The 21,394-nt window shown below is 40.9% G+C and overlaps 1 protein-coding gene across 11 annotated transcripts in view; it reads left to right on the forward strand.

The window, feature by feature from the left end:
- Positions 1–1,760: 1,760 nt before the first annotated feature.
- LOC130906331 (gastrula zinc finger protein XlCGF57.1-like) overlaps positions 1,761–21,394 on the forward strand; it is a 33,700-nt gene continuing 14,066 nt past the window's right edge. Inside the window, exons 1-6 of one of the 11 annotated variants that reach the window (XM_057820553.1) lie at positions 2,482–2,889; positions 8,152–8,202; positions 8,396–8,486; positions 8,552–8,602; positions 14,914–15,688; positions 19,849–20,250. In XM_057820553.1, coding sequence (XP_057676536.1) covers positions 19,893–20,250 — 358 coding nt within the window. In that variant the 5' untranslated portion in view covers positions 2,482–2,889; positions 8,152–8,202; positions 8,396–8,486; ... (1 more) ...; positions 14,914–15,688; positions 19,849–19,892. Of the gene's footprint in view, positions 2,247–2,293; positions 2,341–2,467; positions 2,890–8,151; positions 8,203–8,241; positions 8,603–14,913; positions 15,689–19,848; positions 20,251–21,394 lie in introns of those variants that run through there. The other 10 variants (XM_057820554.1, XM_057820558.1, XM_057820559.1 and 7 more) reach the window with 10 other exon arrangements.

Below are 21,394 nucleotides of genomic sequence, written 5' to 3' on the forward strand. Positions count from 1 at the left end.
GTCGTTCACTTGAGTAAACGAATCCATTCCGGATCGTTCAGTAAAAAGATTCGTTCAAACGAATCGTTCAAAGAATCGTTCGCCCCCCTCATCTCCCTCCCCGCCCAAATGAATCGTTCGGTTAGTGAACGGGAAGTGACGTTGCCGAACGAATCACCAAAGACCGCTTCGCAGTATAACTGAACGGGAAGTGACATTCTTGGTCCCTCCCTCTCTCTTGCACACAAGCTCCTCATTGACCGCTCGTCATAGTTTCAGTAATGAGTGACAGGCAATATCATTCTGCTTTCACAGACAGCCTCGTCTCCCTCCCACTGCTGCAAAAGCGAGGGAGAACTTCCGCGTCGTCTGTCCTAGTTCTATGGGCTCAAAGTCATGGCTCGTGCTTGCATTTCGATTGAGGACACGGTTAAACATTTTCCTTTTGTGGGGGGAGCGGGGGGTTGGGGTTGGGGTCGGGGGCGCACGGACTTTCTTTAGCATGTTCTTGATCACATTTACAATGCTTGCTGTCACGAAAATAAAAATAAATCGAAAGCTTAATTTCAAAATATGGAACGACCAACACATCATATTTACCTCTCGCTCTGTTGTATTTTTGTTTTTATGCTCATCACTATTATTTTTAGTTACTATTGTTAAAACTATAAGTGTAAATAGCTAGTTGTCGAATGTGCTGCTCTGAAATAAAGACAATACTACATTTTGATATTGGACAGTTTAATTGCAAATCACTATTAAGATGATCGTATTGAATTTTTGCACTGGTATCAATAAATAAAATAATCCGGTCAACTCCCCTGTCGTCCCCGCATCTCAGCTCGTCAAATGCTGACGAGAAATGATTGCTTGCTCTTTACGATGTCGCCTTTCTACCGTCATTAGTCTGTTAAGAAAAATGTAGACATATTGCGACATCTCCCGTGTCTGCGTGCGTTGTTTTGGGGCGCTTGAGTAGCGCATGATGGACGGATTGACATAATTTGTCAAACCAACCGACACGCTCTGACACGAAAAAAAAAAAAAACACTCGGAAAAAATTGACATGTATATACAGTTTCATTGCAAATCAGTATTATGGTGATCGTATTGAATTTTTGCACTGGTATTAATAAATAAAATAATTAGGTCCGCTCCCCTGTCGTCCCCGCATCTCAGATCGTCAAATGCTGACAAGAAATAATTGTTTGCTCTTTACGATATCGGCTTTCTACTCTCATTAGTCTGTTAAGAAAAATGTAGACATATTGCGACATCTCCCGTGTCCATGTGCGTTGTTTTGGGGCGCTTGAGTAGCTCATGATGGACGGATTGACATGATTTGTCAAACCAACCAACACCTGACACGAAAAAAAAAAATAAAACACTTGGAAAAAATGGACATGTATATACCGTTTCATTGCAAATCAGTATTATGGTGATCATACTAAATATTTTTTTCTGTGCACATATGAGGTAAATATCGCTGCCATGAAGCCTCCTTATAGTGACAGTTCTTTGCCCCCTTCATTGCCGTCACGCGACCGCAGCTCAGCTTTTGCTTGCCTCGTAGCTACCCGTGTTTTAAATTACTGTAAATTTGATAGTATGTGGTAATAGGTAGTCGCGAGTCTGTTGAGAAAAGTAGTACACTAAACCATGCTCGCTAGATTTGTGTGGTGTTTTTGTCTTTTTGAGCTGCATTTGATAGGCTCCACGTTAACAAATATGTGACAAAGTCCTTTCCTTTCATTTTTTGATTCGTTCACTGCATATTCATTACTGGAAAGTCAAGTTAGCAGCAAGCTAGGTCAGGAACCGGAGGACCGAGTCACTGAACGGGAAGTGACAAAACTCAGTCTTGCCCCCCTGCCTGCACGCTGGCTGCTCATTGGCCACACGTGGAAGTGAGTGACATACGCCCTGATTCTGTTTCCGGTCCCTCCCCTGCCCGCGATGAGGCTGGCGTCTGATTGGTCGTGTGCGATGTCAGAAGACGCTGCCGCTTGCTCAACGCCCTCCCACGCAGTGAACAAGCACCAACTTCATAGAACGAATCAGTGCAGATGGTGATTAGTTCGGTCTTGTTCACCCAAACAATTCGTTCAAAAAGAACGAATCGTTCGCGACCGATACAACACTATTGTGTAGAACGTTTCGCCGCGTAGTAAGGAATGGCCGAACACCGGTCGTCGACAAGTACTCACAAATACAGATGAGTGTGTACGTAACAAAGGGCCTCTGAAAGAGTTAACAACTTAAAAGAGGTAGGGACAATGAATTTACCCCTGACGATACATTCCTAGTAAGCAGACTCAGCTTAAAAAGTAGCAGAACATCGCTCGTCAACCAAGATAAAATGTATGTATAATTACGCTACGCATCTACAAATAAAGCTCAACATATACATCATAAAGCGCCTCTGATAGAATACAGACTGTTGAAAATTCAAAAGGGATCGTTTTTTTCACCAACTTAACTCCGAATATACTTTACAGTCAGCCATTCGTATGAATGCGGTTCGCTCTCGTCGAAGCCATGTTTGGAACTACACGAGGCTCCGTAACCCGGAAGTACCCGGAAGTAAAATCGTATAATGGATCTCTATGTGAGTGTCGTAACCCTCTTTCTAAGGCCCTGCTTTGGGAAAGGTTGGAAGACGAGCCGCTTTTTATGTCTACTTTACCCCATGACGTAAGGTGATCTATTGAAGGGTGCCAGACATTTTCAGACACGCCAAGAATCCGTCCAATCTCGCTTCTGCTTCAAATCGTTTGGGTCAACGTCGAAACTTCGAGGCCTGCTTAAGTTAGCCTAGCCTAGATTAACAGCTAACAAAGAGAACAAACAACGCGCAGCCTGGGAGCGACACGTCGCCGAGCAAGCAATCTTCAAGTCCCAAAATGTCAGGTGAGTAAGTTGATTTATTTCTAGACAAGTGGGAAGTCTGATTTATCCCACTCGGATGGTACCACTGTACCAGTTCCAACCTCAAAGCGTTCCAAGCGAATGTAAACCGCAAAGATGGCTGATCGCGAAAAGTTTTTTATTATGTTTATCAAAAGGCATCTTGACCTACAGCAAACCTGCCTTCTCGCAAGCAATCAAATAGTGGAGGAAAAACGGCGCCTGATGTAAATAGCACACACTGTAAACTGCCCTCTTTAGTTACATCCTCGTTGAAAGTCAATTTAAAAATCATCTGAAAATTCACCGTGAGAACATTTTATTATTTAATTTCATTATTGTGTCATCAATGTGTTGTCTGAGACTTTCTTTATTTACCTGATGAAAGTTGTCTGACTACCAGTAGCCATCCTACCGCGGAGTGTCTAGCCCCGGCATAAAATATGTGTCGTGTTCTTTGACAGACACACAATAACACACACTGCACTTGAAGTCACAGAGAAGAGTCCGTTTTTTTTTTTTTTTTTTTTTTTAAATATTAATGAAGAGTCCTTTTTTTCATTTTTTTTTAAAAATTTAGTAATAAATAGATACAGATGAATATAATTTTATATTCGTGTAAATTATGTTTTACCATTCACGGTCTGTTGTGTTTCCATGGGCATCGCCATTTTGTCCAGTGACGTCAAATCGAAACAACTTGGAAGTCTGGGTAGATATTTTTTCTCCGACTTTGCAACTTGGACCTCCCAGTTCGAGTGGCGTTCCAATGATATTTTCCTCGTCGGAGGTCGGAAAACTCCGACTTCCCACTTTTCTGGAATGCAGCAAGACTCAGTTGTCGCGCAAATACTATAGACCCCACTCACATGACGTCATAACCACGCCTCCGCGCCATATTGTCCGTCAGCTCATCGTGTTTACTCATTACCGCTACGTAAATTCCTCCTATTATGGCGTGTTTTTCTGCTCATTAACATTAATAATCAAACTGGTGAAGGCGTGTGTGGCGGTTGGTTGCAGTAACAGAGAAGATAGACGGAGAGACTTGAAGTTCTACCGTATTCCGAGAGACCCGGAGAGGAGAGCGAGATGGACTGCTGCAATTCGACGAGAAAACTGGGCACCAAACAATCACCACAGACTATATAGTAGTCATTTTATACCTAATAAGATGCATTTAATATATATTTAGTGTGTTTTGGGCTGTCAACCACAATTAAGATCATTGCGAGGCTAATCGCCGACAACATACAGTTTCAAATTCAAGATGTTTATTTCTTCCCCCATCATTATTTTTTGAATAATATTTAGCTGGGACTGATGAAAGAAGCTGGCCTTGTCTACGGATCATCAGTTAAACGGGTGTCCAAACTGTTTTGCAAAGGGGGCCAGATTTGGTGTGGTAAAAATGTGGGGGCCTACCTCGGCTGATTTACGTAGAACAATATATTTAAACAATTTTTAGCAAGCCCTTCTGTGTGTCACATTTGCTTTATTATTATTTTTTAAAATTCATAATTTCAACTAGAGCTGAAACGAATACTCGAGTAACTCGAGTTTAAAAACTGATCCGAGTAATTTTATTCACCTCGAGTAATCGTTTATTTTGACAGCTCTAAGCATCACGTTTTGCTCGGACTACTTTTAATGCGGGACAACGCGCTGATGTCACGTGCGTAGAGGAAGAAGCAAAAAAAAAAAACAACTTACTGCAGCCGACAACCGCTACAAACGACGCCGACGTTGCTAAATACTAGCCCGCACATGCTACGTTAGTTGCAGGTAGCGTCCAATGAGTCTCATAGAGAGCACATGTATGTTGAACTAGATGCACATTGACAGACTAGGCCGCGTCTGGGCAGCGTTAGCAAACAGCCGCCATCTTAAAGCAGTAGAGCGCTAAGCGCCAATAAAGAGCGCAAAGCGCTAATATATAAGATTAACGTTACTGTCACTACTAGCTCACCTTACGTTAGCCCTGCTGAGGGCTAGGTTTAAATTAATTATGACCACTTTCGATGCGTGGCTAAAGTGTCTTGCATACAGGCTTTAACATAGCATAGCGTTGTGGAGTGATGAGGGTGTCAAATACAAACTCAATAATGCTAACTATCAATTTTAGCTCAGTAGTCATTGCTGGATAAAACACCAAGTAGCACTAGTCCCTAATGTGCTCCAATACAGCCTGTATCATACATTTATTTTGAACAGTGCAAAAACTCAAAATCCTATCAGGACTTACAGTTTAGACTAACTTAAAACTTAACTAGAACTTAAAAATGGCTTGACACAAATAGAAATTCAATTGAAAAACGTGGGAAAAAATCCTAACTTTTAAGTGATGTGTGTTATCAAGCGTAAAGGCATTTTAGGTGTTATATATATATATATATATATATATATATACTTTTTAAAATAAGATCTAAAGGTTTTTTGAGTGAAACCAGTGAATTAGTCATTTTTTTTCATTCTAGTTACATCTGAGATGCAATTGTTGGCTGTTTTCAACAATATACATCAAAAATAAAGACATTGATTGACTGAAAATGATAAAATGTCTTGTTTTCTCATGTATATCTATAATTGCTCTTCACCTGAAAATATATTTGTTTTATCCGATTACTCGATTAATCGATAGAATTTTCAGTCGATTACTCGATTACTAAAATATTCGATAGCTGCAGCCCTAATTTCAACAATCTCGCTTTTGTGGCGTTCTCTTTCGACACTCCGGCTCTTGCAAAATACCGCTGCTGTGAAATTAAACTAGCTTCAAGTTGCTATAATTTCTCGCTGCGTATCTTCCTTGTAATGTTTTCGTACATGTCAGCGTGTCTTGTTTGGTAAAATCGCGTCACATCGAACTCTTTGAAAACAGCGACTGTCTCTTTGCAAATGAGGCAGACACAGTTGTTGTGTATTGTATTGAGGAAATAGTCCAATATCCACCTATCCTTGAAGCGTCGGCCATCGCAGTCAACTTTTTTTTTTTATTGATTGTTGCCATTTTAGAAAATTGAAAGTAAAGGGTCACACGGGGTAATGTTGCTTAGAGTGCTGCTCTTAATGTTTTTCAAACTTTCGTGAGAATAGGCTGAGTTTCTGTGGACAAGATAGTTGTAGATATTAGGGTAGCAGATGTCAGGCAGAGACGGCGAAGACAGAAGACAAAATATCAATTTAGGCATCAAATATGGATCTGGCGAATGGATAGACTGAAGATTTTCCACATAGCGCCTTTTATGCAACGCATCCAATGAGTTTACAGCTTCTGAAAGCACCGGGGCGTCCATGAATTGCACTATAAATTGCACGACAAATTGAAACCATTGAGAAAACGGATAAACAATGACGGACAATATGGTGGCCGGATACAGCGACACGTCATTGTGTGACGTTGGTGAGTGGGGTCTATACATCATGCTGCGTTCCAGAAAAGTGGGAAGTCGGACTTTTCCGACCTCCGAGGAGGAAAATATCATTGGAACGCCACTCGAACTGGGAGGTCCAAGTCGTGAAGTCGGAGAAAAAATATCTACCCTGACTTCCAAGTTGGTTCAATCTGATGTCGCTGGACAAAATGGCGCTCAAGAAAACGTATTGAATGCTAACACAATAATGAAGTAAATGAAGTTTAGTTGAGACGCCATGTATTTTTTTTCTCATACAGTGAATTATATTTGCTGTACTATGTTTTTATATTGACGTTCAGCAAAGGATGTAACTAAAAAAAAAAAACAGTTTACAGTGTGGGCTATAACGCAGCCGTCGTTTTTTCTCTATTTGATCGCTTATAGACCCCAATCACCAACGTCACACAATCACGTGATCGCTGTATTGTGCCGCCATATTGTCCGTCATTGTGTGTCGTATTGACAATGAGCATAGTTTGTAAAGGTGGATTCACTTGCAAATTATGGAAGCCCCGGTGCTCTCAGACGCTGTAAACTCATTGGATGAGTTGCATAAAAGCCGTTATTTGGAAAAGCTTCGGTCGATCCAGTCGCCAGATCCATATTTGATGCCCAAACCAATGTTTCCTCCCGTCCGGTCCCGTCTTGTGCGTCAGAGCTCGTCCTGAGACCACAAAATTTCCAATCATACTCCAGTTTATGTCACGATGAGGAGTCGGGTACCCAAAATCGGCACCGGCCCGAATATAAACCGACATTTGGTCAGCTGAGCGTCACCGTTGTCACGATTGTAAAATGAAACTTGATCGACAACGGGCCGGTGTGTGCCGAAAAATAGCTGCCCCGCGTGAAATGTCCCCCCTGACGGGAGCGCTATTTATAACGCTTTATTGACGTGAAAACATGAAATGTTTCGATGGACGCATTACAGTAATGGATTTACAACTGTAAGATCAGTTTTAAATAATTAAATTACACAAAATATTAGTAATGTATTTTAGTAACAAATCGTGGACTGGACCAGATAACCATCTTTGAACAGAAATGTATTAGTTTACAGGTTTTCATGACCATATCCCAATGACAATCACACAGGTATGACATTTATTAGTTCAAGCAGAGTAAAGTAATACATATTCACGGTACAAGAAAATCGTTTCCGTGTGGCGCTCCCATCCGGGGGGGACATTTCACGCAGGGCGGCTATTTTTCGGCACACCTGTTGTTGCGCTCACCTTCTTGCTGCACGACCATGGCGACGAGCTTCGTAGTCTCCGTCTGATGATGTCTGCGATCGTGTTGGCATCATATTGATGTTTTCGCCACTGTCTAACGGCTGTCGACACAAACGCACCATGGACCGAGATAAACAAACCGTGCTGCTTTCGAGATTTGCCCTTTTAAAGGGCAACTGAAGAGCTTTTCGGATTTCGCTCTTGAGTGTTTTACTCAGTTGAATTCTATTAAATGCATCATTCGCTGTCTCAAAAAGTCACATTAAAAAAAAATTTGACCGCGTAGTTTTTGAGTTATGGCCATAGCAACACCATAGCAATGAGGGACGCGCCGCCCTGCCGACCGCTACCTGATGACGTAACTTCCAGGGAGCCTCGCCACCACTCTGAACACGGAAATATAGCACCACGCTATCCTCGCCATATATTGCAAACATTTTCTGGGTTTTACTCGCAAGATTCGTCATGCCATCTCGATGTGTAGCGATGAATCACTCACAGGAAGACTCGAGACTCTATGAGTGGTCCAAAAAAACTTCTCCTGCAAAGGTTTGGACCGTTTTTGTGAGCATGCATACAGGTCCCAAATCTGCTCATTGTTTTCATCATTTCAGCGACGACAGCTTTGAAAACCTACAACAATGCAACCTTGGTTTTACGAAGACGTAAGTAGACCCTCTGATTCTAAAATTTGATAGACTTCTGTTGATAAACAGGGTACCCGCGGGTTATTAAAAGTATTGATAAAGCATCTAATTTAGTTTTCCATTATTAAAGGTATTAAAAGTATTAAATTAGCTGTCGTAAGTCTGGAATTTTTTCATATATTGCAAACATTTTCTGGGTTTTACTCGCAAGATTCGTCATGCCATCTCGATGTGTAGCGATGAATCACTCACAGGAAGACTCGAGACTCTATGAGTGGTCCAAAAAAACTTCTCCTGCAAAGGTTTGGACCGTTTTTGTGAGCATGCATACAGGTCCCAAATCTGCTCATTGTTTTCATCATTTCAGCAACGACAGCTTTGAAAACCTACAACAATGCAACCTTGGTTTTACGAAGACGTAAGTAGACCCTCTGATTCTAAAATTTGATAGACTTCTGTTGATAAACAGGGTACCCGCGGGTTATTAAAAGTATTGATAAAGCATTGAATTTAGTTTTCCATTATTAAAGGTATTAAAAGTATTAAATTAGCTGTCGTAAGTCTGGAATTTTTTCACCGTGGTTTTAATTTTGAAGAACATCTCAGTGCAGCCTAAATTATATCCGTGACGAAGTTTTTTTAATATTTTTTATCCATAACGAAGATGACGCGTAGAATTTTTACGATGCACTGCACTACAAATCATAATGCACCTCGTGCGTGCGAGCTGTTAGCATCATTAGCATCAACATCACAACAGCAGGCAATCGCACAGTACTGTGTGCTAACGTAAGGAACTGCTCAGATGCCTTAGTTGTTATGTTTGACGAAAGCCTCAACAAGACAACCAAGTCCAAACAGTTGGACCAGCATGTGAGGTATTGGATCGGCGACCAAGTCGCATCCAGATACTTTGGGTCGCGGCTTAACATTTCAAAGTAAGTTGCAAATTTCTCCAATTAAAATGTGTTAGATGCAATAATGTATTTCTGCACGGTTTGCCTTTCGAATGAATGTGAATTTCGTAGTTTTACCTTAAGAGTTAGCCATGTTCAATGGGGTATTGGCAGGTGCACTAGCCTTAGCATGGATAAACCGGAATCGTAGATCCACCATCACCCTCAGATACACAACACTGTTGACACTATTATTGGAACGAGTGCGGGGTAACGTTGATCTGAATAACATGGCATGGTGATAGGCAAATTATAATGTAGGTGATAGTACACCTCCTGGTATATTTAAATGTTTTTCTTGATTGAATAAGAGTATGGATTTTCTCTATCTGCTAACAAAGGATTAACATGTGTTTTGTATACTTCTTGCAATGTGATCAGAAAAAAACAATTACCAAGGGAAATGGACGTGTAGCTTTTTTATTTTGTGGTAATTAATGGTAAACTACTGCCATTTAGTGGCTGTTTTTTAAACTTTCACTGCCAATGGCGTACCGCACGCAGGCTATTTTAAGACCGTGACGTCGCATCGTAAAGCGGAAGTAAAGCCGAAGTGGGACATTATAGACCCGCCCTCGCATAGACCCAACGTAAAAAGTGCTACTTTTCTCCGGTAAGCTTTCAAAAACGAACATGCCGATCACGCATTGCTTTTTTGGAACTTGTAGAAACGACTCTAGACATTACGACACATGAAGGATGTTTTCTTCATACATTTTCGGAACCAAAAATTCAGGAGGAAAAAATGTGAAGACCGAATCAACTTTCGCGGACTTTAACACCAGCTCGGCGAATCCATTCACGTTTCATACGCTTCTGTCTGACAATAAATGACCTGAAAAGAATTACAATGGTATCTGACTGCCACTGTTACCGTTTCTGTTTTATATATATATATATATATATTAAAAAAAACAACTTTAGTACGGGGAAGTGTAAATAAATTATAGGATTAAGATGTGTTATCAATGAAAAAATTTAAAATGTTCGTTGGCTGTCACTGAGTAGCATTTGCGATCGCTACACAAAGCTAACTAAATTACCCCCAAGAACGGTAAGAGACGTAGGACAACCAGAGGATATATAAGAAAGACAGGGCTGATGGTAAAGGATAGCTTGTTGAAACAGGAGAATGTCATTGTCAGTCGCGTCGATAAAAAAGCTAAAGCTATGCTTAGGTCGGCTCATTTTTTTTCGTCTTTTTCAGCCTTCGACACTAAAGTCATCTCTTTATCTGAACATTTTTATGTTCTTCCACATCTTTGCCAGTGAATTTGGCACCAGGCACATCATTTTCGGAGAGAATTGGTAGGTTTAGCGCTGTAAACATCTCCTTCGTACACGGCTTCCATTCATTTCCAATTAGGGACAAACGGTGGCTTCTCCCTACTTAGCAACAGTAGCTAATGTCATGAATATTAATGAGCGGAAGTGACGTGTTGCTTGCGGTACGCCATTGCAAGATTTTCCCAAGCACTTTACAGTTAAGGTGACCAACTTGACAATCACAAACCTACCAGCTTGACTAGGTCCTCTTAAAAGGGAAACCTGTTGTATTGCAAATGTAATTTCTGAAGTTGCTTTACAAAAATAGTGTAAAATCCATTTTATCCTGGGAAAAAAAAATCTGAAAGACCTTATAATTAAATGTGTTTTAATTGTATCTTCAGTAAATGTGCATTCTTTTGTCAACACACTTAGTCATTGAGGTTAAATTTGATGTTCAATGCTTTATTTTTTTAATATGATTCAATATTTAAATAATGGGTGCGATAAAAGTATTAATTTTCGGTTGAAATGGCATTAAAAAAGGTCTTAAAAGTCTTGAATTTAGATTTATCAATCCTGGGGTGACCCTGATAAATGAGGGGGACTCCTACTGCCTGTTTGTTGAAGCGCGACATTTTTTTTTGTTGCTGTTGCCCTGTCATCAGTAGATAGGTTTGCTGACAGGTCTATTCATGTGATTTTATTACTATATCAATAGGTATTATGTATATTCAAATGTCCCCAGCACCAAATAGGTCCTTGGCTCGTTGTTTTTTGGCCTGTCACAGGGTAAATATAAAGCCTATATATAAAACTATCCACCTGCCAGGCCCTAATGTATCAAATACATCTCAATAAAACAATAACTATTGCACTACAACATCAACATCAAGGTCTGCCTATTTGAAGAGGGAACAATAGCATCAAATAGATGCTGCTTTGACTAGGGCATTATTATTTGATCACCAAGAAATTATTATTAAATTTAGTATTGCACCGATACCATTTTTTGGCCCCGATACCGATACCTGGCTGTGCAGTATCGGCCGATACCGATACCACCCCGTATATATATATATATATATATATATATATTTTTTTTTTTTTCCAAAGAGCTACACAATTGGATGTGAAATCATTGCTATCAAGGCTTTGTCAGGCTGTTGCTTACCTTTGCAAAATAGGAAAAAGTACACTAAACCCTAGTAGACAATAGTTGAATAAACCTTTGGCTCTCAAAGGCCAAAATAGTGCTAAATTTGTGAAATTAATAAAACATGTATAATATTAGCCCAACAGTAAGAAAGTAAAAATAAATTCATAATAATAAACTCTGAATGAACTGAATAAACTTTTTAAAACCTCTCAAAGTCCAAACAGTGCAACTTTCATGAAATTATTGTCACATTCTGCTGCTGGTTAGATTGTGTTTTGTTGTTGGGCGTGGGGGCGTGGCACTTGAATCCAATGCAGACTCATCAACGCAGCATTTAAGCACGGGTGATCTCAGAGAAGGCTGCAGAGATATTTGCCTTGCTGATCGCTATTTGACATCTGGCACAATAATCTCGTTACATTTGCTTGTTATGCATTGGGTTTTTCTGTTAGTGTGCTGCTCTCGTTTGTAACCGCCGCCTATCGTCTTAGTTTGTCCGTCGACCTGCTGTCACGGACTCCTTTTGTTATTTCTACTATCCCGCGATTGCGTGTTATTTTTTGTTTGCAATCATTAAACCCTTTTATGTATCCCCCGCTTGTTGTCTGCTTCAAGGTTCAACCTTGTTTCCGCATTTGCGGACGATAACAATTATAAGTAATAATTAGTGATGCACGATAATGCATTTTTCAGCCGATACCGATAACCGATAATTTCCTCGTCGTTCCAACCGATAACCAATAATGTCAAGCCGATAATTTTATTAAAGATTTATGTAAAATTTTAAAGTATACACAAGAGAAAATATTGCTGTGCAAAAATAATATTGCTCTTTTTTTTTTCAACATCAAATGTGAACAAGTAGTAGTAGTAGTAAATTCCAACATCTAAATAAAGACAGATTGTCTGACATTGTGTAATGGTAAACTTTTGGCAACAATTACTTACAGAGTAAATACATAAGTTGCACAAAAATGGCTTAAAAAGTATGCCATTCCTAAAGTATAACATTACTACACAGCAAAAACACAGCTCCTTAAGACTAGTTAAAGTCCCTTGTTTTCAGTGTAAATCTATTGGAAATAAGTTAAATTAACTGCCAGCACTTCAAGTATATTTCACTCAGATTTCTTGAAGAAAAATGGCCAGCTGAAAATAAGATTAACAGCCTTATTTTAAGCAATAAATTATTATACATAATCCTAAAAAAATAAAAATAAAAATAAAAAATGTCAGAAATGTTCTTTATTCAAGAATATGTATGGTTCAAAACATTATTTGAAAGCAATTTTTTCTTGATTTAAGTGAAAATGACCTTATTTTTTTAGATGTTTGGAGCATAATAAGAACAAATTGCAATATTTAGTTCAAGTAAGTGGAATAATCTGGCGCATTCAACTAGTCTTCAACACTCAAACAAGATGGGGAAAATTATTTGACTAGATTTAAGAAGAATGATCTGATTAAGACGTCATAAATTTAAAGCGTACTGAATGCATTAGTGACTGGATGACTTCTTTGTGTCGTTTGGTGCATGTTACAATTATCAACTAACCACTGTGCCGTCATGATAAACATGGTTTGTTGACATCACTTGTGTAAATGTCCGTGGTAAAACTGATGTGATCGGCATGTCTTTCACGAAGAATCGAGGTCGTATAAACTGCATTATTTTTTCATCCAGGGATTTGGCTATTGGGTCATTTCGGGAATTTCCTCCCGCCTGTGCCCTTCAGTCCGCCCGGCTGCCAAATTAGCACCCGCGCCAGGCCTCTGTCTTGAACCGGAGTGGCGGCGGCAGCTAAGTTCGTACCGGATATCCGCCCGCCCCGGCCGGCTCGCTGCGGCGCATTCGGTGCATGGCTCTGCTCTCATCCTCTACCCGCCTAGGGCGAGGCGGCGGCGGCCTGCCGGACCGGCGGGCTCCGTCGGAAGACAGCTACTTGTCAACTATCGATCTCGTGAGGTGTTTAGCCATAGATGGAAGTTTACCACTCGCTTTGGGCTGCATTCCCAAACCCCCCGACTCCGGGAGGACCGCAGCGTCTCTGTATCGTCACAAGCCCCGTAGCTTCCTTTATAGTTTATTTGTTAACAATAGCTTTAGCATTCATGCTAGCAGCAGCCTCATATTCGTTCCAAAAATCATTGTGATGCAGTTTTAAATGGCTGCTGGGTTAGTGCTAGTGGTGTTCAATGAGGACGCTTTCTTTAGGCCTTGAGGAACTGTTTTGTAGATGGCGAGAGCATCGTTTATTTCATTTCACACACGGGAAAAGCAACGCACGCTAGTGAGAGCGCCTCAACAGTGTCAACACTGATGTGTAACACCGCCTCCTCTATGACGCCGTACTCCTAAACCCCTCCTCCCACAGGGGCTTCAGAGAGGGGAGGGGTTGAGCAGGCGGCAGTGAAGAAGTGGAGAAAACTGCTTGGTTGCGCACATTTGGAGGCTAAATCAAGTATATAATTATCGGATTGCATTATCGGTTGATTTTTTATTTGTATTATCTGTGTGACGTCATAATTGCCATTATCGGCCGATAATTATCGGTAGCCGATATTATCGTGTATCTTTAGTAATAATAGTTGACCACAGTATCCCGTCTCTCCTTTTTTTCGGGAGGTGGGAGTCCCTTATTTCTATTTCTGAAAGGTGGTTACAATACTTTGGAAACACTTCCCAAATTACTGCGGCATTTCTTTCAGTAAAAGACAATAAAAGTAAAGTAGACGAAGTGAACTGACCAGAGATTGTTGCTCCGGTCCAGCGGCCTTCTTCCTCTGGATAGCAGTCCTGCTCTTGCAGGCTCAAACTCGTTGTGTTCGTTCACGTTTCGTCTTCAAATGTTTTTTCAAGTTCAAGGTATTGAAACTGGCCGATTTAACTCCACATCTCCAAACTTTCAGGCCGCAAATCTTGCATGCAGCCATTGATTTTAATCGACGGGATTTCCCGACCGCCGCCATATTTCCTGGTTTGTTTTTCGTCCATATGAAAAAGCCCCCTTTTGATTGGTCAGGAGTGGCTATTGGCCCGCTCTCATTGGTCTGGAGCAGGCCAATAGCGATAGCTGCTTGGTGTTCACGTGTCATCACACAACACAGAGACAGAGTGTAGTGAGCGCCAGGAGGAGAAAAAGGCTGTGGTCAAATGTTATAATAATTGACCGGTAAATGGTATCGGCGCCGTCTTTGTTGGTACTCGCCGATACCGATACCACCATTTCGGGCCGGATCGGCGCCCCCTGCCGATACTAGTATCGGTATCGGTGCATCTTTAATTAAATTAAAATTAGGATTCATCCAATATTTTCATGCTGCTGTGATTTTTTTTTTCTCCACCAGGAAGAATTAAGCGGCGGAAAACCTCAACACGATGAAAAAAGCGTTGCAAGTCAGTCCCCACCCAGTTTCCCAAATTCGAGAGAGTGGGTCGAGTCATATAATGAGCCAAGTGATGCGGTGTCTAGCGATGACGACTGAAGAGATCCTATGAGGCCTGCCAGATGCTGAATTTCTTCTGTCTGTGACATCAGATGACTATGAGTTAGGAGAAATAAATGTAGCAAATTTTGATGACATGAAATCGTAAACTAGTCATATATACAGTACACATTTTTAAAAAGAAAAATCTAGTTACCTTCATATTTTAATGATAATGATTGATCTTTGTATATAGAACACTTAATGCTACAGAAAAGAAATAAATATTTCCCACTGCCATGACCATTTTTCAATGTTGCGCTAGTCCGTTGCTATCCTAACGTTGTATTGCTTACTAACTTCGTATTGCTTACTAAATTTATGTTCTTTGATGTGTGCTATTGTGTGCTTGCTATAACTTAGCTTTCTATGTTGCGTCACAACCTGACAGCGAAAGATGATGCTGATTCAACATAAATCTGGTATCATTTATTATCGTGGCCTATTGAATAATTTTTTTCAGAATGTAATATAATTACAATATATACCAATAGAATACATTAAACAGTCAACAAAATGTGTCAATGTTGTTTACAATTTATGGTTTTATTAATTCATGCCGCTGTCAGTGCTTCAGCCTCCTCAAGTTTGGCTCTCACGTCTGGGATCTCCTGACGACACAGGCACTCTTGGAAGGGTAATTACTTGACGGTTTACAGCAACACCTGGAAAATAAAATCGCTTTGTCATTTATTTTGAAAAATCAATAACATATCATTCATTTAGCCACATTTGGGCTAGCTTTACCATATTTAGATCGGTAGGAGCTGTCCCATTAGCTAATATCCAGTTTTAGCTATGTGGAGAGCATGGAAAAATATACAACCATGTTATCGCGTTCTCTCAAATAACAAAATCAAGATGCTGAACTTAGGCTTACCACTCACTCTCCCGTTCGTGAAGTGTCAAGCTGTCAATTGGCGTCATGACGACATCTGCTGTGTCAAGTAAATCGCCGTCATCTGACGCCTCAGGTTCAAACATGTAGGGATTAATTGTAGTTCATCTTTCCTGGGAGCCTTTGCCATCGGTAGCGTCACAAAAGAGCGATCCTGAATTGTTACCTTTGGTGGAAATATCACTGACATCGTTGTTGCTGCTATGCTAGCTGTGGATAGTCTTCTCTGTTGCATCGGGGAATCTACGTCACACTTCCGGGTTTGCGAAGGGACCATTAACTGAGTGCAAAAAAACTAAAAAAAAAACGCAAATTATCCTTGCAATTACGTGTTGATAATGTCATGGTTGTTTTGACGAACTCGTCCAAAGTTCATATTCGTAAAATTACACCAAAATCCGGAAAGGTCTTCAGTTGCCCTTTAACAGTGGGCACACAGCAACTACTAAAATGACCGTTTATCTTCTCTGTTACTGCAACCAACCGCTACACATGCCTTCACCATTTTGATTAATCAATGTTAACGATTGTCAGGGAGGTTTTTGGGTTCGTTTATTAGGCGGTGATTCCTTAGACAAGCAGAAAAACACGCAGTAATAGGAGGAATGTACATAGCGGTAATATGTAAACACGATGAGCTGACGGACAATATGGCGGCACGAATCAGGGGGGCGGAGTTGTGACGTCACGTGATTGGGGTCTATAGGAAAGCAGGTTCGCTGGAGGTCAAAATGTCTTTGGATGGCCAAAATAAAAAACACCTCGTTGCGGTCAGCCATCTTTGTTGTTTACATTTGCTTGGAACGCTTTGAGGTCGGAACTGGTACCATCCGAGTGGGATAAATCCGACTTCCCACTTCTCTGGAATGCAGAATAACAATTCAAATGTTAAAGAAACAAACTGTATGACGAGTGCCTTCATGCAGCACCCCATTTGTGATTTTTATTCTATCTTTATTGTTTTTGTTTTTGATCGTCTCTTACTAATTTGAATGTGATGTAAAGCATTTTAATTAGATTATTCTCATGTAGCTAGAATAATGATTCTTTCTTGCATGTGAATGAATGACATAATAATAGGGCTGCAACTAACGAGTATTTTCATAATCGATGAATCGGACAAAGAATGAAACGATTAATCTGTTAAATGTCGCTTCCAATTACCTTCACAATTTACCTTGAAGTTGTTTTCGGCATGTTGAAAGTAGCAACAAAGACATAATGGATGACTGTTTCCTTCACAAATAATATTTATTACAGCTTCCAGACTTAACTCATTCACTTCCAGCCATCTTCACCGGAGCAAGGCCCTTCGCTCCCGGCCGTTTTACTGATTTTGACTGATTTTGCAAGGCCCCCAGAAAATTATGTTCTATTGCTGTATAAACATGGTACCCCCCAAATGAAAGATTACTCTCTTCTTTCAGCAGGAAAAAAGTTAGTTCATATCTTTTTCCATGAGAATAATGGAAATCAATGGAATCATGTGGCATTTACCAATCGAAAATGGAGAAACGACCTTTTAGTAACGTCCAACAATAGTAGCTGGACACAAATCTGCAAAAATACATTTAGAAGGTCTACAAATGGCATTCTGCAATTTATCCAGTTGAAAATACTGCATATATGGCATACAACTCAATGTAATACGTACAAAATGGTCTTTTCCCAATCCAATAAATGTCCAAACTGTCAGGAGAATACTCCGGATAAATATTTACATGCTATTTGGCAGTGTGAACCTGTACAACAGGTCTCACCACTTTCAAATTGCAGAATTCCATTGTCTCCAAATCTTTGTCTGCTTGGCGATCTTAATGCTGTGAACATCTGCTACTGGCGACTTAAACGATAGTTAATTTTTGGGGGTTTTTTTGGGCTGAATTGGAAAAATGGTGAAACAATGGTAAATATAGTCATGGAACATATAACACTGGAGCAGATATCTGCGAAACAGACAAATTGTACAACTAAGAAAACAGTGGGCAACATTGGCTAGAATAATAAATCTTTCTTGCATGTGAATGAATGACATAATAATAGGGCTGCAACTAACGATTATTTTCATAATTGATGAATCGGACAAAGACTGAAACGATTAATCGATTAATCTGATAAACGTCGCTTCTTCCAATTATCTTCACAATTTACCTTGAAGTTTTCGGCATGTTGAAAGTAGCAACAAAGACATAATGGAAACTGTTTCCTTCACAAATAATATTTATTACAGCTTCCAGACTTAACTCATTCATGTCCAGCCATCTTCACCAGAGCAAGGCCCTTCGCTCCCGGCCTTTTTAATTGATTTTAGTTACTGATTTTGCAAGGCCCCCGGAAAATTCTGTTCTATTGCTATATAAATATGGAACCCACCAAATGAAAGATTAGACTCTCCTCTTTCAGCAGAAAAAAAAAGTTAGTTCATACACAGGGATGCCAAAATCAAGAGGTGGCGGATCCTGTTCCGGCATGTTCCGGCACAAGTTAACCCCTGGGTATGACATTTATTAGTTCAAGCAGAGTAAAATAATACATATTCACAGACTAGTACAAGATTTATTAGTTCAAGCAGAGTAAAATAATACATATTCACAGTACAAGAAAGTCGTTTCCGTGTGGGCGCTCCCGTCAGGGGGGACATTTCACGAGGGGTGGCTATTTTTCGGCACACCCTCTTGCTGCGCGACAGTGGTGAAGAGCTTCATAGTCTCCGTCTGATGATGTCTGCGATCATGTTGGCATCACAGCTATTGATGTTTTCGCCGCTGTCTGACGGCTGTCGACACAAACTCATCATGGACCGAGAGATGGAGATCAACAAACCGTGCTGCTTTAGAGATTTGCCCTTTAAACAATGGGCACACAAATGACCGTTTATCTTCTCTGTTACTGCAACCAACCGCCACACATGCCTTCACCATTTTGATTAATTAATGTTAACGATTGTCAGGAAGGTTTTTGGGTTCATTTACTAGGCGGTGATTCCTTAGACAAGCAGAAAAACACGCAGTAATAGGAGGAATGTACGTAGCGGTAATATGTAAACACGATGAGCTGACCGACAATATGGCGGCACAAGTAAGGGGGCGGAGATGTGACATCGCGTGAATGCGGTCTATAGCCTCTCACTTACACAAAGAGTTGCCACAGTACACTACCGCTAGTGTGTAACATGCTAAATGATGATTGACACATTTGGGCATTTGATGTGGAGCTTCAAAGCTTCTCTGGCAAGATCAAAGCTACGGAACCTGTCAATCATTGTTAACTTAAGCTAACTCCAAGTCACTGCTGATCAAGAAAAGCAGCAGGAGGAAGAGTGAGGGGCTGTACAAGCATTAAGCAGTAAAACAAATATTCATTCATTTTCCGAGCTGCTTATCCTCACGAGGGTCACAGGGGTGCTGGAACCAATCCCAGCTAACTATGGGCACAAGGCGGGGTACACCCTGAATTGGTTATTGTTTAGGAGACGAACAACCATTCGCACACACACTCATACCTAGGGGGACAGTTTGCAGTGTTTGATCAGCCTGCCATGCATGTTTTTGGGATGTGGGGGGGAAACTGGAGTACCTAGAGAAATCTCACGCAGACACAGGGAGAACATGCATAGGAAGGTCGAAGCCCAGGATTGAACCCTTGATCTCAGAACTGCGGACGTGCTAACCACTCTGCCACCGTGCTGCAAAACATATGTATATGGTGGAAAACAAAGACAAGGCTGAAAAAGCAGTTTTTGCTCTTGCACCCCTCTTCAAAATAGACTGCTGTATTTTAAGCCAAAAGAAATGTTGTGTTTGATCGAACAATATGTCTATATGCTGCCATTGCAGATTCATGGCGCATTAAGCCCCAGAACTATTTTTAATTTGTCCATTTTGATTACGGTCTTGCAGATGTCAGTCAAGTGCATCGTCCTGAACGCCAGGAGTCTGCTCGGATGGAAGAAGAGGAGGTGGAAGAGTCGCCATACATCATGAAGGTGGTGGAAGAATTCGTTCACATTAAAGAGGAGCAGGAGGAGCATTTCATTACAGTTGAGAACCCCAACATTGAGGAGCAGCAGCGACCTCATCCTTTTAAAGAGGAGGATCCTCCATATGTTAAAGTGGAGGTGGTGGACATCCCCAAGTGGAGTGGTGAGCCCGTGAAGGGTGAATATGGAGGTCCGAGTGAGGCCAGCAGAGGGGCGGAGACTCCTAGTGGCAGCAGCAGCAGTTCAAAAGAAGGATTCCAAGCAGACAACCTCACCGCTCGACCATCAGAGAGTGACGACTTCACATCATACTCGGTGTTCTGTGAGTATCTTATTACTCACCTTGAATTTGAATTTATTGTCATTGTCATCATCAAATCATCATCAGAAAAAAAAATCAAAATCATGATCAAAATCATTAACAGTTTCAAAGTGTGGAACATTTTCAGAGTGTGGAATTTTGTTTACCCGAAGGAAAGACAAAGATGAAGACAGACAAGGAAGACGGGAAAAGCAAAAGCTTATCGGAAACCCGTCCCCCATCAGCCCGGGTCGCACAAACAGCATATTGTGTATCTGTCCAGTCATAGTCTAACGCATTTCGTTCAAAAGTCATTGATTGGAAATTTCGCATATAGTCAATTTGAGTTTATTGTATCAGTTCATGTCCAAGTAGGTGAAGGGAGGGAAGGCCTGGGGTGCTATGGAGGCTCGCGTGTGCAGTATCCACTTTAGGAGATTTGTCGTCATCATCCCTTGCCCGGTTTAGCAGATTAGTCATCATCCCTAGCCCGGTTTGACCGAGCGAGTCTCTCATGATCATGCAGCTCCGCGTCGATTTTTGTGACCAGTCGTGCAGCGGCGTCACTTAGCGTTGCTTGCTCCTTCGTCACCTGTGCCAATTTGTCGCCGTTGTGACGAGCAACCTCCAGTATCTCATGGAGTTGGTTCTTCATCCTCATCGAGAATCGGCGAACCCAGAGGGCACAAAGAAACAACAGGAAGGCAAGAGCCATCAGAGAGCCGAAGATATACAGGTCCTCAGCGTCTTCTATCTGGAGGGACGTTAGGCATAACGGCCTCCATTTACCCTAGGCATCCTCCACATAACCAGACGTGAAGGTGCTGGCAGGACATGGGCGTTGGCTGGATGTCGGTCTCATCGTATAAAATATTTTATCCATAGAACTCAGTGCCCAATCTACCAGTTCCATTTTGTCTCAGGATTAAACTCAGCACGCACGTTGCAATGGCAGTTCAGTAGTGTGATTTTGCTGAAGGGCATGTCCTAAGCAAGTGTCATGTCTTATTTTTTGACCCTGACATTTAATCATCCTTTGCTGCGAGAACATCTTATCTGTGATGTGTGTGCGTTTTACAGTTGAGTTTGGTCAATGTACTGTTTTATTATATCTTGTTTATACATTTTTTTGAAGAAACTCAATGAAGTTATATTCGTTAGCGCT

This window comes from Corythoichthys intestinalis, chromosome 18 (assembly GCF_030265065.1).
Source record: "Corythoichthys intestinalis isolate RoL2023-P3 chromosome 18, ASM3026506v1, whole genome shotgun sequence".
Classification (NCBI taxonomy): domain Eukaryota; kingdom Metazoa; phylum Chordata; class Actinopteri; order Syngnathiformes; family Syngnathidae; genus Corythoichthys; species Corythoichthys intestinalis.